Raw genomic sequence first — 15,180 nt, 5'->3', positions numbered from 1 at the left:
CTATTTAGGTGCTTGGACCCTGGAGAAGACGCACATGTAAGGTGAGGTGGCGGCCTTGGGGGGAATAGGGAGTAGTTGGGAGGGGGTGGGGGGAATTTGGGACGTGCAGGGCTGCAGCGGCCAGAGAAAGAGGCGACTTTCCCCAGCTCCAGGGCTGTGGCTGCCGGGGGAAAGACGCCTCTCATTCCCAGCCTCAACCCTGTGGCTGCTGTGGTGGAGGAAAGACCCCCCTCCTTCCCAGCCCCAGCAGGGGACAGAGGGCACATCCATCACATTAGAAAGGTCAGACTACTGATATTAAAATATGAGTTGTGCGCTCTTATTTGTAGAACAACAAAAAAAAAAAACCGTTCATTATTATTAAGGTTTTTTTGTGTAGTGCTTTTACCCAAAGGGCTTTACAATGGTTAGCTAAGGATACAAACAAGGCTTGGAGAGCTCATTAAGTGGCCTGCCGAGACCCTCAGCAATTTTCAAGTGAGCTGCGGAAAAAAAAGTTGGAGAACCGCTGCTGTGTAGGATGGAAACCACGCCACGCCGGGGTGGCAGCCCCCCTGGTCCCAGCACCTGGGCTCAGCTGCCCTGATGCCACTGGGGCTGACGGCAGCACTGGATCCCTTGTGATGAGCCGTAAAACAGCCACGGGGCTGAAGAAGTGGGACCGAAATGAGCCCCAGCCTGGCTGCGTGTGAGTGAGCGCCAGCCCCCGGGATGTGCGCTGAGTTACACAGCCGCCGGGAAACACACAGCGTCCCGATGGAGAGGCCCTGCGGTGGCTTGCCGGGCGCCGGGCGGGAGCGCGGCGCAGAAGGAAAAGCTCCCGCTGTGTAAAGAGGGTTGCAAGTCCCTCCCCTCCTGTGGGGAGCGAGGCCGAGGCCGACAGAAAGAGAAACAGCCCCGGAGCAGCAGCCTGCTGGGGCGCTGGCTGTCTCGGGGATCCAGGCTGCCACAGGACTGCGGCAGGCGGGCGCAGCTCCCCCGCGCCCGGGCAGGCCGCTCCCGGGGACCCCGCGCAGGAGGTAAGGGGCGTGGGAGAAGGGAGGCAGAGGAAAAAGCCCCAGAGCGGGGCGGGAGGGGATCTGTAAAGGGCTCTGTTCTAAGCCCAGTGGTTCTCGCTGCCGTCTCTCTGCCTTGCTCCTCTTTCTCAGTCCAGTCTTCCCCAGGCTAGCCCCACACCCCCGACCTCTGCCCAGAGGCTGAGTCTTATGCCAGCCCCCCTTCCCCCCCGCTACTCAGACTATCATCTCGCCTCCTCCAGACTGGCTCCTCATCGCCCCCTGCTACCCAGAGCGGCATGTCCCCCAGCTCCTCACCCAGTCCCGATGCCCCCCAGACCTGCATTTCACCCTCCCTGCCCCTGCACAGACTAGCATCTTGCCACATCCCACAGGGCTAGTCCAGCAGACACAAATCAGGAGCGTTTAGTGATTAACTGGGGCCTCTGGGTTCAGTGTGCCACCATCTCCCCCTCAGCTACCCCAATTTCTTGTGCCATACCTGCCGGGGGAGGGGAGAGTCCTTCCTGTTGGACTGGGAGGGCGAATGGGTGACTTGGCTTGTATCTGGTGTGTGTACAGAGGGAGTTGGAGGAAGAGTGGATGAAGGCGTCCCAGAGCCAGGGGAAACTACTTTGTTCTGGGGTGTATAAAGAGGGAGGTAGCCTGGGAGTCCGGGGGACTTTACATTGTCACCAAAACTCTGCACGAAGCAGCTTGTACCCTACCCCACCTGGCACTGGCATGTGGACAGTTTACATGCAGTTACTGAGGAAGCAACTGTAGGTAGAAACAGGGGCTAAAGTGTCAGCTGGATTTACAGCTGTTATAATATTATTTGTATTACCATAGTACCTTTGCACATCACTCAGGGATCAGGACCCTGTTGTGCGAGGCACTATACAAACACAGAACAAAAATACGAGCTTCCAATCTAAGTTCCAGACAAGAGACAGCTGATGGATGTAAACTGACAGGGGGGAAAACACAAGGAAACAATGAGACAATACTGGTCAGCATGATAAACAGTGGTGTCAGCAGGTCAGCTGCCTAGCCATTGTCAGATTTCAGTAGACATCAGGGCAAAAGAGAGTTTTAAGGAGCAATTTGAAGGAGTGTAATGATGTAGCTTTATGGCTGTGGTGGCAGATCCTCAGTAGAGCTAGGCTGATTTACACCAGCTCAGAATCTGGCCCTCTGTTGTGTCTTATTAACATTGAAACCAAAAAGAAAAGGAGTACTTGTGGCACCTTAGAGACTAACAAATTTATTTGAGCATAAGCTTTCGTGAGCTACAGCTCACTTCATCAGATGCATTCAGTGGAAAATACTGAATTTTTAGGTATTTTTCTATTAAAGAGGCATTAATGTAAGTAACCCTTGTGCCAAAGGGGGAGTTATATTTTGTTACACTGTAAAGAAGGGTGAGGGGCAGAAACTGCTTCCAAGGGGCAGAAAGATCCTTTCCAAGTAAACGTATCCAACTGGGAATTACACGTTTAATTCCTGGCTCTGGCAAACATTTACAGTATGACCCTGGGCAAGTCACAGCCTTTCGAAGCCCCATATTCCCATCTGTACAATCTTGCTTTTCCTTGTGGAGTTTGATGCTACAGTGACGGCTGCTAAAGACATATGCAGGCTTAATTTAGTCACTTTGTGTAAGATGTTTTCAAACATCAGCTAGAAGTTGCTATAGAAGTGCAAAGTCTTACTGTCTACCAGACTTGGTGCCTAGAGCAGCCCTTTTGTATTTCGCTCAATTGTGCATGGCCCCCACAATACGAAAGCCTTTGGCGTAAGGACATTCTGTGTCATCAGGCTCCCTCAGTCTTATTCACCACTTATCCATGAGTAAATATTTAATCTCTCTGACTAAACTCTTCCTCTCTGTCAGCCTTCCTAATAATACAACATCCTGAGTGGAGGTTATGGACAGGGCCAAGGTCAGAAAAACTAACAGAGTTTGATTAAAGATATTAACTTTCCAATCCTACCCCCCCTAAAGTGTGAGAGGTTTCCAGTTACTGGAGTGGGGAGGAGGCTGTTCACAGGTTAATTTGCACGGACGTCTCTTACCTTAGCCCCACATTTACATTTATCTTTTATATATGCAATCCTAACTCAGGCCTGACATTAGCAGTGCTGACTCATGACAGGCTGTAATAAAGTGCAGCATGCATTCTTATACACAGTTTCAAAATGAAATTCTTGTTTCCAGCTTCCTTTGCTGCAGCTGTTTTGCATCCTACACTTTAGGTGGATCACATGCTTTAAAGATCTCACGGACTGGGGAACTCATTCATCCATGTAACAGACTTTGGAGCAAGTTAATGTTGTGCCTGGGCCAGTCACAGACACTAAATTGCATTGTGCCACTGTAGCCTATGTTTATAAACTTCCTTGTGGTCAGGGTCACTCACTAATATTGATGATTGTCCCTCTTGTCCATAACAAACTGAGTAGCTGGCATACATCATAGAAATAAACAGGCAAGGGAGCATCTAATGATAATCACATCTAGGGCCTAATCCTGCCACTCTGACATAGATGTAATTCTCACTGGAACCTATGGGAGTTTTATGTATGAGAGAACTACAAGAGGAGGCCTAAAGTGGCCAAGTGAAGCCAGACCCTCAGCTGATTCAGCTCCACTGGTCAGTGCTGATTCACTCTAGCTTTGGATCTAGCCCTTGGGAGTTTAGAAATGAATAGTTACCGTCATATATGTATTGAATACATAAAGGAGAGGCCTCCCTGACTTCTCTCTGCTTCTTTCAACTGAGCTCTTGTGACCATTTCCCTGAGGCCCTCCATATGGATGGGCAGTGGTTTGCCACCACTGAAATTGCAGGAGTGGTTAACATGGAAAATTATGTGATAAGCAGCATTCTGGTTCCTCCTGTGTCTGATGCCAATTGACATTCCTCCCCACTTTTCCCCAACTCTCTCCTTTCTGCACTTACTCCACTAATTCCTCTTCTTACCCCTCTGCATGGCATTTAGCTGCAGACATGTTGCCCTATATTATACATCTGTACACTCACTATTCCTCCTAACTTCAGACCCACATGTAATAGTGGCAAGAGAGCATTAAACTAGGAGATGCCTATAATAAAGTGTCACTTCAGTCAAACATTACCAAAGAAAGGCCCTTGTCAGCATAATGCAAAGTGTAGCACCTTAAAATACACTGAAAGGAAGCAGTGCTGATCAAATCAAGGTCGGGGTGGTTGTTTTTTTGCTCACTTACTTCCTTTAACTATGTATCTCCTCCTCTGCAGTGCCACAAACTTACTCTCCTTTTACTTAAGTATCAACATGATTGGTTCACATACAGAAAACCCCTTGCAAACAACGCTTGAAGTTTATCTGCTTATTACCATTTCCTTTGACTAGTAACTAATATTTTGGTATGTTGCTGTTGTGCATAGTTTGTTATTTTTTTGAAAGCTAGAAGACATTCTTCATAGCGCATTTATACAGTGCAGTTTTTATGGTATGCCCATGTATATGATCCAAGGAAGAGTTAGAGTTGGGGGCTCATCTACCTTCAGATACATCTCACACATTGTGTATGCCCTGAGCACACGCACATAAGTGGCAGGATATACTGAAACAAAGTACAGTATTGGGCCTTTACTGTCTGAAGCAGCAGCTAAGGGACCACAGTACCATTCCCACATCACACAGAGTCTTTCTGGGGAAATCAGTTAGAAATAATTGCTCCTCAGATTAATTTAACTGGCTACAGCATTGGGAATTTAGTCTCTCTGCCTCAGTTTCTCCATCTATAAAATAGGATTAATATGTAACACATTTGCAAGGAGTGCAGGGGTGCTTAGAAAGAAAGGTTCAAAGAAGTAGTATGATGATAATGAAACAGACTGATGCTCACAAATGCCACTAAAGTTAAGGATTTCCAGTCCCCCATTTTATTACTAACTCTGCCACAGAAAGGTGTTGGAAGATGACATGAGGGTTTTTCCTGTGGGATTCAGGCTGATTGGGAAGCTCCCCCCAACGTACTGTGACCACTGAAGTACTACCATCATCTTTCAGTGTTTAACTCTGCCCTCCAGATAGACACCTACAATTCCCCAGGGCATCACCAGGAGTTGCTTGGGTAGATGTTATAGCACAATTGCGCCCTTCCTCCTAAAAGTAGGGTTCTGGCAACTACAGCTCCCTGCCACCACAAAGGGAACTGGCTGGCCTGGCAAGGGCAGCGGTGGTGGTGGGACCTGGGGAAGGTGCGCGCCCGGCTCTTCTGCCATGACTACACCCGGGGCGCCAGCCGATGGAGGGATGCAGCGATAGGACAGTTGGAACGGGAGGTCTTAGAGCTGGAGAGGCGTCTGGCCGCCAGCCCCAAGGATCCATCCCTCTCCAGGGCATGCCGGAAGAAGCAGAAGGAGCTCCGGGCCCTTGAGGACTATCGGGCCCGGGGTGCCTTTGTTCGATCCCGCATCCGCCTCCTTCGGGAGATGGATCGTGACTCCCGCTTCTTTTACACCTTGGAGAAAAAGAGGAGGGCCAAGAAGCACGTCACTTGCCTCCTAGCAGAGGACAGCACGCCCCTCACGGATCCGGCGGAGATGTGCGGGAGGGCCAGGGCCTTTTATGCAGGCCTCTTCTCCCCAGATCTGACCGATCCTAACACTTGCAGAGTGCTCTGGGACGAACTCCCAATGGTCAGCGCGGGCGACCGAGACCAGTTAGAGCTGCCTCTCACTGTGGCCAAGTTCTCGGAAGCCCTCCACCGCATGCCCACCAATAAATCTCTGGGCATGGACAGGCTGACTGTGGAGTTCTACCGTGTGTTCTGAGACCTCCTCGGCCCAGACCTAGTCACCGTCTGGGCCGAGTCTTTGCAGAGCAGGGTCCTCCCTCTTTCATGCAGGTGAGCCGTGCTCGCCTTATTGCCGAAGAAGGGGGACCTCCACAATTTACGAAATTGGCATCCCGTCTCGCTCCTCAGCATGGACAACAAGGTTGTAGCGAAAGCCATCTCGCTGTGGCTAGGATCCGTGCTGGCGGACGTGATCCACCCAGACCAGACCTACACCATCCCGGGCCACACCATCTTCGACAACCTGTATCTGGTCTGGGACCTCTTGGAACTCGGGTGTAGGGACGGTCTGTCGTTCGCACTCCTGTCCCTGGATCAGGAGAAGGCGTTCGACAGGGTGGATCACAGATATCTCCTGAGCACTCTGCGAGTGTTTGGCTTCAGACCCCAGTTTGTGGGTTTTCTCCAGGTGCTGTATGCTTTCGCAGAGTGTCTGGTCAGGCTCAACTGGACCCTGGTCAGCTTCGGAGTATGGCAGTGGTGCCCCTTCTTGGGCCATCTGTACGCTCTGGCGATCGAGCCCTTCCTCTGTCTCCTCCGTAGGAGGTTGACGGGGTTGGTGCTGCGGGAGCCGGAGCTGCAGCTGGTCCTGTTGGTGTACGCCGACAATGTGCTCCTCGTGGTCCAGGACCCGGGCGACTTGGCGCTGGTGGAGGCTTGCCAGGCCATTTACTCGGCAGCCTCATCTGCCAGGGTCAACTGGGTCAAGAGCTCTGGCTTGGTGGTAGGGGACTGGTGGCAGGCAAGCTCCCTCCCACCCACGCTTCAGGCCATCCGGTGGAGTGCAGGTCCACTGCTCTATCTTGGCATTTACCTTTCTGCCACGCATCCATCTCCCCCGGAGAACTGGCACGGTTTAGAGGGCAGGGTGGTAGAGTGGCTCCGGAGATGGATGGGACTACTCTGGTGTCTCTCCCTTTGAGGGAGGGCACTGGTGCTTAATCAACTAGTCCTGTCCATGCTCTGGTCCCAGCTCAACACTCTGGTCCCAGCCCCGGGTTTCCTAGGCAACCTCTGGACATTGATTCTGGAATTCTTCTAGTCAGGGCTGCACTGGGTCTCTGCAGGGGTTCTCCATCTACCCTGGAGGAGGGAGGGCAGGGCCTGAAGTGTCTCCGCACTCAGGTCCATGTCTTCCGCCTCCAGGCCCTGCAGAGGCTCCTTTATGGTGCAGGTAGTCTGGCGTTGAGAGTACTGGCGCACGCCTTCCTGCGCCGCTTCCGAGGGCTCTGATATGACCGGCAGCTCCTTTATCTCCATCCGAGAGGTCTTCCGCAAGACCTCTCCGGGCTGCCGGTCTTCTACCAGGACCTCGTCTGGACTTGGAAACTGTTCACAGTGACCAGGTCCATGGCGGCCTCCGTGGGGGAAGAGCTCCTCGCGGATCCCCTGCTACACAACCCCCAGCTCCGTGTGCAGGTGGCGGAGTCCCCTCAGTGCACCAGAGGTTGGTCCTGGCAGAAGTCACTAGAGTCAGAGACCTCCGGGACTACGACCGGGGAGACTGGCTGGAACCCTTGATGCTAGCTCAGTACATGGGGCTCTCCAGACCTCGTACTCCCCTGCGTGTACTTCAGGAGGTGAGGGCCGCTTTGCCGCTCGCTGCTTGGGTTTACCTCGACCGGATCCTAAGGAGGGGCATGCCCCGCCCACCCTCCACGCCAGGCCCTCCGGACCTTCTTATCGGGCCCCTGCCCCATGGACCCAACCGACCCCCCACCCCTTCACCGTGAGCCAGCTACACGAGCTGCAACCGGTCCATTTCCAGACCACGCCAAGGAAACATCTATACACGCTCGTGCTCCACACCCTTCATGTCCTCACCCTCGCGTCCTGCCCCAAACACAAAGTGGTGGGACCTCCTGCCACCCCTAGAGGGTGAGGAGCCCCGGTGGGCTGGCCTATATTCCACCTTGGTCCCGAGGCCTGCCGGGGATATCAGTTGGTGGCTCCTTCATGGGGCCGTGAGTACGGGCGTGTACTTGGCGCGGTTCACTCCAATCCCGGACACTTGCCCCTTTTGCGGTGTGAGGGAAATCCTGGCGCATGTCTACCTGGAGTCCGCCAGGCTGCAGCCCCTATTCCAGTTCCTCACGAGTATTTTGTTAAGATTTTGGTTGCACTTTTCCCCTCACCTCCTTATCTATGCACTCCCTGTCCTTGGCCCCACTAAGTCACAGGACCTCCTGGTCAACCTCCTCCTGGCCCTGGCTAAAGCGGCCATCTATAAAACCAGGGTGAGGAGGTTGGCAGATGGAGTCTCCTGTGACTGTGGGGCTTATTTCTGATCCTCCGTCCGTTCACGCCTCTGAGCAGAGTTCCTCTGGGCCGTGTCCACTGACTCCCTTGACACCTTTAAGGAGCAGTGGGCACTGTCCAGGGTTCTCTGCTCGGTGTCCCCGGTCCTTCGTTTGACCCTTTGACCACACTCCTGTCCCTATGGTTCATTAGTTGTCCCCCGTAATTATTTAGTTTTCCAGGTCCTGTGGACCCCCTCTTAGGCTGGGGGGGATCCTTTACTACTTCCTGGATCCCAATAAGACAGCTTCCTACTTTCCCCACCTCTTTTGGAGTCCTAAAAAATACATTTTTCACTTAAGGATTTTTAAAAATTCCTTGTTTTACTAATATCTTGATTAAAATGGAAAGAAGTTTGAAAATCTAGTTTGTTCCATTGCCATTTATGGTAGTTTATTCAAACTAGTGCACACACTACTCAGCTTGAACAAGATTAGACTGTGAGGTTTCACTTTGTGACTCTCATACTCTCGCATGGTGCTGCTGGGTTTAAGTTTCCATCCTAAGAGGGGAATGTTTTTAAGGTCAGGCTTGACAAAGCCCTGGCTGGGAGGATTTAGTTGGAGATTGGTCCTGCTTTGAGCAGGGGGTTGGACTAGATGACCTCCTGAGGTCCCTTCCAACCCTGATATGCTATGATTCTATGTTTAAACATGCTACCCATCCCGCTTAAAACATCTGTGCAAACCTTTCTATTTATAGTCAGGATTGGAATGGAGATGTAGGCTAGTGTCCAGGCACAGGAATTTTTGGAGTTTACTCCAGCTCCAACACCAACTTCCTTTGTAGCCGTGGTTAAAGGTGCAGAAAGAAATTTGAAAATAGAAATCTTTAGTACCAAATTTATTATATACATATATATTTTTATAAATTGAAATTAGCATCTATTTAACTATCTGTGGTTTCATTGTAAACTTTTGTTTTTAAGGTCATCCAGAAGGAAGATAAAGAATAGAGTCTACTGGCACATTTAATTATCTTTATGAAATTTCAAAGAAAGGCTTACAATTATTATGTCCAAAAATACATGTACCCTTTTCTGGCAAGGCTACAATTTCACATATTAATTTTGGTTTGCTCAGTTCCCGTCTGGGAAAGAAAAATGTAACTAGGTAGTTCCTAGTCAATTTGAAAGCTGTGGGTAGCTTATTAGTGCCAATTTGCATTCAACTTATTTTTCACTAAGGTCAGCTACAAAAACTAATTATTAATGTGAGAGTCTTGCTAAGACTAGAATTATTGTCAATGGCTTTACTCATTTCAGTGTCCAGTTTAACCAGCAGTTTGCAACATTCATAAGTCAGTGGTGTAAAAAAAGAGGTTATAGGTTCAACTCTGGAGCTTACTCGGTACGTGGATATATCAAAGATACTCAACTCACAGTGCTTCTAAAGTCAAACTTCTCTTCAGTCACCAGTTAGAATCTTTACTATAAGTTATGGAGAGTTGGTTTTTCATTATTTTTAAATCTACCTATGGCTTAACCCATAGGACAATGAGCACATGTTCATCCTCACCACTTGGGCCTGAGGGATTTTGTGCCAGGTCCCTCTTCTCCTTGGCAAAGGGCCCCTATGTCCTCCTTCCTGAGATTGCTCTCCTCCTACAGTCCTGCTGAGGAGCTCACATGGCTGTGCATGCTCTGTAATAGCAGTGCATACCAACTCCCCAGTTGGCAGCAGCTCCCAGCTTCTGGAAGTAGTTGGGAACCTGAAGCAAAAGGGGACGGTACGTGACAGAGAGTGAGGGTAGAATGTGGAAGGTTCCTAAAAAAAACCAGAAGTGGTAGCAGGTGGGAGAAAGGGACTTACAGCAGGCATGAAACCAGACCCAGTTCCTCCCTATCTAAACAACCCCACATCAGCAGCAAGAAACCCAGGACATTTGTTAGTTAGACCCTGTGTGACATACGGAGAGCAGCTAATTTTCAAAGGGTTAAAACAGCAAAACTAGGAGAGATTTTCCTCTATGTCAGAGTCCTGGCACCACACAGCCATGAAAACTTCCAGCATTTTAGCATGTTAGTGCTGACCAGAGATAAGGAGGTCATACCATTAGTTCCACTGCCATACACTGTCTCCTTGCCTGCATGGTAGGCAAAAGATAGATCACAACCTTGCTATTTATGCATTGCTTTACATGCTTTGCTCCTTTTCCTCAAACTCCATGCCACCAGTATACCAGTATCACGGAAGAATAGCTACTTCAGTAGAGGAAAAGTTTAAAATTCCTTCATGGCATAAAGTATTAGTGACCCAAAGTTTTCCTGGGTAACTACCCACTCACCTCTTTTTCACATGGTTAGGTTTAAGATTTTCAAAGCACTTCTCAGTTTGCTTTGGGTTTATTCTTTTAAAAATAGGCATTAGTATCATCCTAGATAAGATATTTTCTCAAAATTATGAATGACTTACACCCTGGTTGGCAGAAAAATATAGTTACATCCATGCTACTAAAATATATATAGTATTTCTCATTTAATAACTTCCCCTTTTATCATTAAAGGGAAAGCAGCTTTAAAAACAAAAAACAAACAAAAAATACACAGTAGCACCTACCTCTGCTACAGTTTGATAAGATAAAAGGAAAATATATTTCCCTTGTCAGTTTCATGTTGTGGATTTAACAACATGTACTGAAGACAACTTTATGATTTCCTTTAGTCTTTAAGCTATTTAAGGTTATAAGCCACAAAAATTGTCAGGGAGAGCAAAGTGAAGATACTTTTAACTCCGTTTGAAATTCACTAGATTTCAACTTGGTAAAGTGGGAGCGGAGTTCACTCTGCCACCTACTTTTAAAGTACGCTTTTGTTCAGCTGGATTCCCTCACCATCTACTGATGCATTAACCCCTATCAGCAGGGAGCTAAGCCTAAACTCAACTTTCCAACCATACCAGTATTGAAGAACTGCAACTCAAGTTCCACAACAGCGATAGCACTGTGTTGCCAGTATTCCACTCTAATCACATGATCCATGTGTGAAACTTGTATTGCAAGTGATAATGAATATGTGAGAGGCGGCATGGGGCAGTTCTGAAGCACTAGCCTAGAACTCAGGCCTCCTGGGTCTAATTCCCTGCTCTGTAACAGACTTCTTTTGTGACGATAGGAAAGACCCTTAGTCCTTCTGTGCCTCAGTTTCCCTTCCGTAAAATGCGTATGCTCATACTTCTCCCACCTTGCTGCAGAGCTGAGGATAAATAAAGATGCCCAGACACTACGGTAATGGACATGTAAGTGCTTTAGGTCACAAGCATGCACGTTATTCAGTTTAAGGCCTTATCCACACTAGAAAAGATCTGCTGATTTATTTCTACTTCCTAGTAACAAGGCCAGTTCCTACCAGTCCCCAAACAAAATAAGCTATACCAGCAAAAGCCCTTGTTTGACTGCATAGTTATGTCCGATTTTTTTTCTCCACACTAAGCGACACAGCTATACCAGCAAAACTCTTCAGTATAGAAAAGGCCTTCACCCCTCTAAAGAGAGGATTTAACTTTCTGAGCTCCTTAGGGCAAAATGCCTAGCACATAAGTAGCACTACCATAAACAATAAATCCACAAGATGTAATAGACACTATGCAGCAAAACAACAACAATAAAGACAACAGGAAATATACTTGTGACCATGATGAAGACAGAATATACCTAGCCAGGTGCCTGAAAATCCACAGAAAAAATTAATAATGAACCATTTAAAATGTAGTTTGGTTTAAATTATTGGTTAAATGCCTGTTCCAGTTCAAAACTGAAACAATAACATTCAATTTTATTACTTTAGGGCAGGAGAAAACAAATACTACAGGGAAAGACAGCTCAGGTCTTGCTTTAAAGAAATCAAATGAATGCTCTAAGAAAAGTAATTTCAGCTTTATTAAAAGTGAGAAAGTCATGAGGACTATGTTAGGTATTGCTGCTGATTACAATGTTAGCATAACTAGCGAAGTTGAATTCTGAAAACAGAACTATCCCTATTGATTTATTTTTGAAAGAGTGACTATTGTGAGAGACAAGCCCCTTGACAAGGCAAAAGTATAAAACCTGTATCTCTTCCAACACCACATTTGAGCAACAAAATTTAAATCTTCAGTTGCCCTCTACATTGTTTTCCTGGCTAGGAGAGCATTTGTTCATTAGTTCCTTCTAGATGGCCCTCTGATGGTGACAACAGAACAACACCGTTCTGCCTGTTTTGCTAATGGTCTTTGCAGCAGGAGGGTACAATGTCACAGAGGAGACAGAGGCTTGCAGAGAGCTTAGTAGCCCATCTGGCCAGAAGTCCCTTCCTACAGGAAGTGGGTGGTATTGGGCTCAGCCCATCTGAGCCAGGAGTCCCTTCACAGGGAGGTGGTAGGAAGCAGGCATGGTGGCACAACTGAGCCAATAGCCCCTTTGCAGAGGAGGTGGGTGGTACTGGGGCTCAGCCCATGTGGGCTATGAATCTCTTCCCAGAGGAGGTGGGTAGTATCAGACAAGGCCCATCTGAGCCAGGAATCCCTTCGCAGGGGGAGGTGGTACACAGAACAACTGGGCCAGGGCAGCACATGCAGGTCAAGCCCCACTCCCAGTGGCATGGAGGAGCAGCATATCTGGGTCCAGAGTCTCTTCCCAGGCTGGTGGAGCCTATTAGCCAGCAGGGCCCCTGCTCTCCTAACAGGCCAGGTCGAAGTCATCCCTCTCCTGGTTGTAGTTCAGCACGTGTTGGCGGATGCGGGAGGAATCGGTCCAGGTGATGAAATCCTCCATGGCCCGGCTCACCAGGCAGGCGGGGTCGGTCACCACCTCGGGCCCCACCCGCACGTGCCCCTGCTCGATGAAGGTGATGGCGTCGCGCAGCCTCTGGGCCATGCGGAGCCGCAGCAGCAGGCAGGGCAGGCGGCGGCGGCAGAAGGCGCTGGCCGAGACCCGCTCGCACTGCTCCAGCGAGTGCTTGGAGCTCACCAGCCCCAGCCCGTAGAGCTTCTCCAGCAGCGCGGCGGTGCAGCGGGCCCGGAAGGCGGCGTCGGCCTCGCCCAGGTCGCGGATGCGGCGCGCCAGCTCCCGCACGGCCCGGCTGAGCTGGTTGTAGCGGGTGTAGTCCTCGCGGCGCTGCAGGCGGTAGCGCCGCAGCACCCGCAGCTCGGCCAGGTTCCCCGAGGCCGCTTCCCAGCTCACCAGGTCCAGCCGCTTCAGCAGCTTCTGCTCGTGGAACTTCAGCTTCCGCACCATCCTGCCGCGCGGTGCGGGGCCGCGGGCAGCCGGGCGCGGGACGGGGGGGTGGGGGCGGCGCGCGGGAGCTGCCTGTCACGTGCAAGCGGGCGCGGGACCCCGGCGCAGTCACAGCCCCGGGCGGGGGGAAACCGGAACTGCCGGCGCGCGGCGCTGGGAGCGGAAGCCCGCTGCCCTTCGCTCTCATTGGCCAGAAGGAGGGGCCGCCCACCCGTCACATATTTCGACGGGCGGGGCGGGCAGCGGCGCGCGGGGCGGTACAGAGGGGCGGGGAGCCAGGGGGTGCGCGTGGTCTCCGCTGGCGGCGGCGGCGGCGCTGCTCGTGTCTGCGGGCCCGAGCCGTGGTTACTCTCTCAGCCTCTCGGGCGGATCTCCGGAGCCCTTTGGGAGCGCGGGGACAGCATTTCTGGAGCCGCCCCAGTTCAGACAGTTGCGTGTGGAAGGCAAAAGGCCACCCCGCCACCCTGACAGCAGGGTGGAAAGGGCGTGGGGTGTTTTGCAAGGTCCCAGCAAGTTACGGGACCCGCCGTTCAGCTAGTGCGGTATCTAGAAACATGTAACAGAATTCAAGCAGAGAAAAGCATTTCTTAACCAGGAAAATTTAAGAGATTCAAAATACAAGTGTCTTCCCTAGGGTTGGGTTTCAGTTTTCCGAATTATATTTGTTTGGCACGAATAACTTCTTGAATATTGCAATCAGCCTGTCCTGCTTTATTCTTTGCTACCCTGCTTCCTTTTCTGTTTAGGGGTATGCATGTCTTTTGTGACTCAAGTAGCCTCTTTGCTGAGTCTTAAGTGTAACAGTTTAAAGTGTCTCAATGTCTCTGAGAGAACAGACTTTGCGCTGCTGTCATGCTTTTCGTACAAGGCTCTTACACAACCTTACAAATAATGAACAAAGCCTCACACACCCCTGTGAGCTAGGGAAGTATTCTTCCCATTTTTCAGGCAGGGGACTGAGGGCTTGTCTGTTCTTAAAACGCTACATTGGCACAGCTGCACTGCTGTAGCCTTTCAGTGTAGACACTACCTATGCCGACAGGAGGGGCTCACCCATTGGTGTAGATAGTCCACCTCCCCAAGAATTGTTCCATTGACCTAGTGCTGTCTGCACAGGGATTTAGGTCGGTTTAACTACACCACTCAGGGGAGTGGATTTTTCACACTCCCAATTAACGTAGCTATGCGGACCTAATTTTCTAGCGTAGATTCAACCTGAGACTGGAGAGATTAAGGACCCAATTCAGCAGGGTACTTAAGTAAGCACATATTTAACTTTCAGTTCTGAGTAGTCCCATCAAAGTCAATGGTGCTTGAAGTTAGAAACATATTTAAATATCTTGCTGAACTGGGGTCTTACGCTCAGATCCTCAGAGTATTTAGGTTCTTATAAACCTTTGCAGACCTGAGCCCTAGTCACTTGCCCACGGTTGCATAGCAAGTCTGTTGCAGAGCTAGGAAGAGAACCCAGGTGCCCTGACTCCTTAACTTGTGTCTTTATCACTTAACAGTATTTTCTTTCATTGTCATTTTGGGCATAAAATCACAATCATTTATAGGCTGTGGCTGCAAGCTAACTGGAAAATAAGGGCTTGTCTACGCTTAAAACACTACACAGCACAGTTGTGCTCATGTAGTGCTTCAAGGTAAACACTATCTATGCTGATGGGAGAGATTCTCCCATCGACGTAGGTAATCCACCTTCCTGGGGGGCGGTAGTTAGGTGGATGGAAGAATTCTTCAATTGACCTAGTGCTATCAACACAGGGACTCAGGTCAGCTTAACTACACTGCTCAGGGGTGTGGATTTTTCACATGGCTGGG

General features: G+C 49.9%; 2 protein-coding genes across 3 annotated transcripts in view; one reads left to right on the top strand and one right to left on the bottom strand.

Annotated features, from left to right (window-relative positions):
- The first annotated feature begins 928 nt into the window (after positions 1 to 928).
- Positions 929 to 15,180, top strand: part of PLA2G7 (phospholipase A2 group VII) — a 30,940-nt gene continuing 16,688 nt past the window's right edge. Inside the window, exon 1 of one of the 2 annotated variants that reach the window (XM_073335799.1) lies at positions 929 to 1,019. The gene's annotated coding sequence lies outside the window, so the exon portion shown is untranslated. The remainder of the gene's footprint in view (positions 1,020 to 15,180) is intronic. The other variant, XM_073335800.1, reaches the window with a different exon arrangement.
- On the bottom strand, positions 12,004 to 13,525 carry IMP3 (IMP U3 small nucleolar ribonucleoprotein 3). The gene has a single exon (XM_073335803.1). It carries the CDS (start codon positions 13,354 to 13,356, stop codon positions 12,799 to 12,801), a length of 558 nt encoding a protein of 185 aa, XP_073191904.1. The 5' UTR covers positions 13,357 to 13,525; the 3' UTR covers positions 12,004 to 12,798.

This window comes from Lepidochelys kempii, chromosome 3 (genome assembly GCF_965140285.1).
Source record: "Lepidochelys kempii isolate rLepKem1 chromosome 3, rLepKem1.hap1, whole genome shotgun sequence".
Lineage (NCBI taxonomy): Eukaryota > Metazoa > Chordata > Testudines > Cheloniidae > Lepidochelys > Lepidochelys kempii.
The sequence above is the reverse complement of the archived record's forward strand: the minus strand, read 5'-3'. Positions and strand labels throughout refer to the sequence as shown.

Coding starts and splice junctions, on each gene's coding strand:
- IMP3 (XM_073335803.1), bottom strand. CDS start 13,356: ATGGTGCGGAAGCTGAAGTTCCACGAGCAGAAGCTGCTGAAGCGGCTG.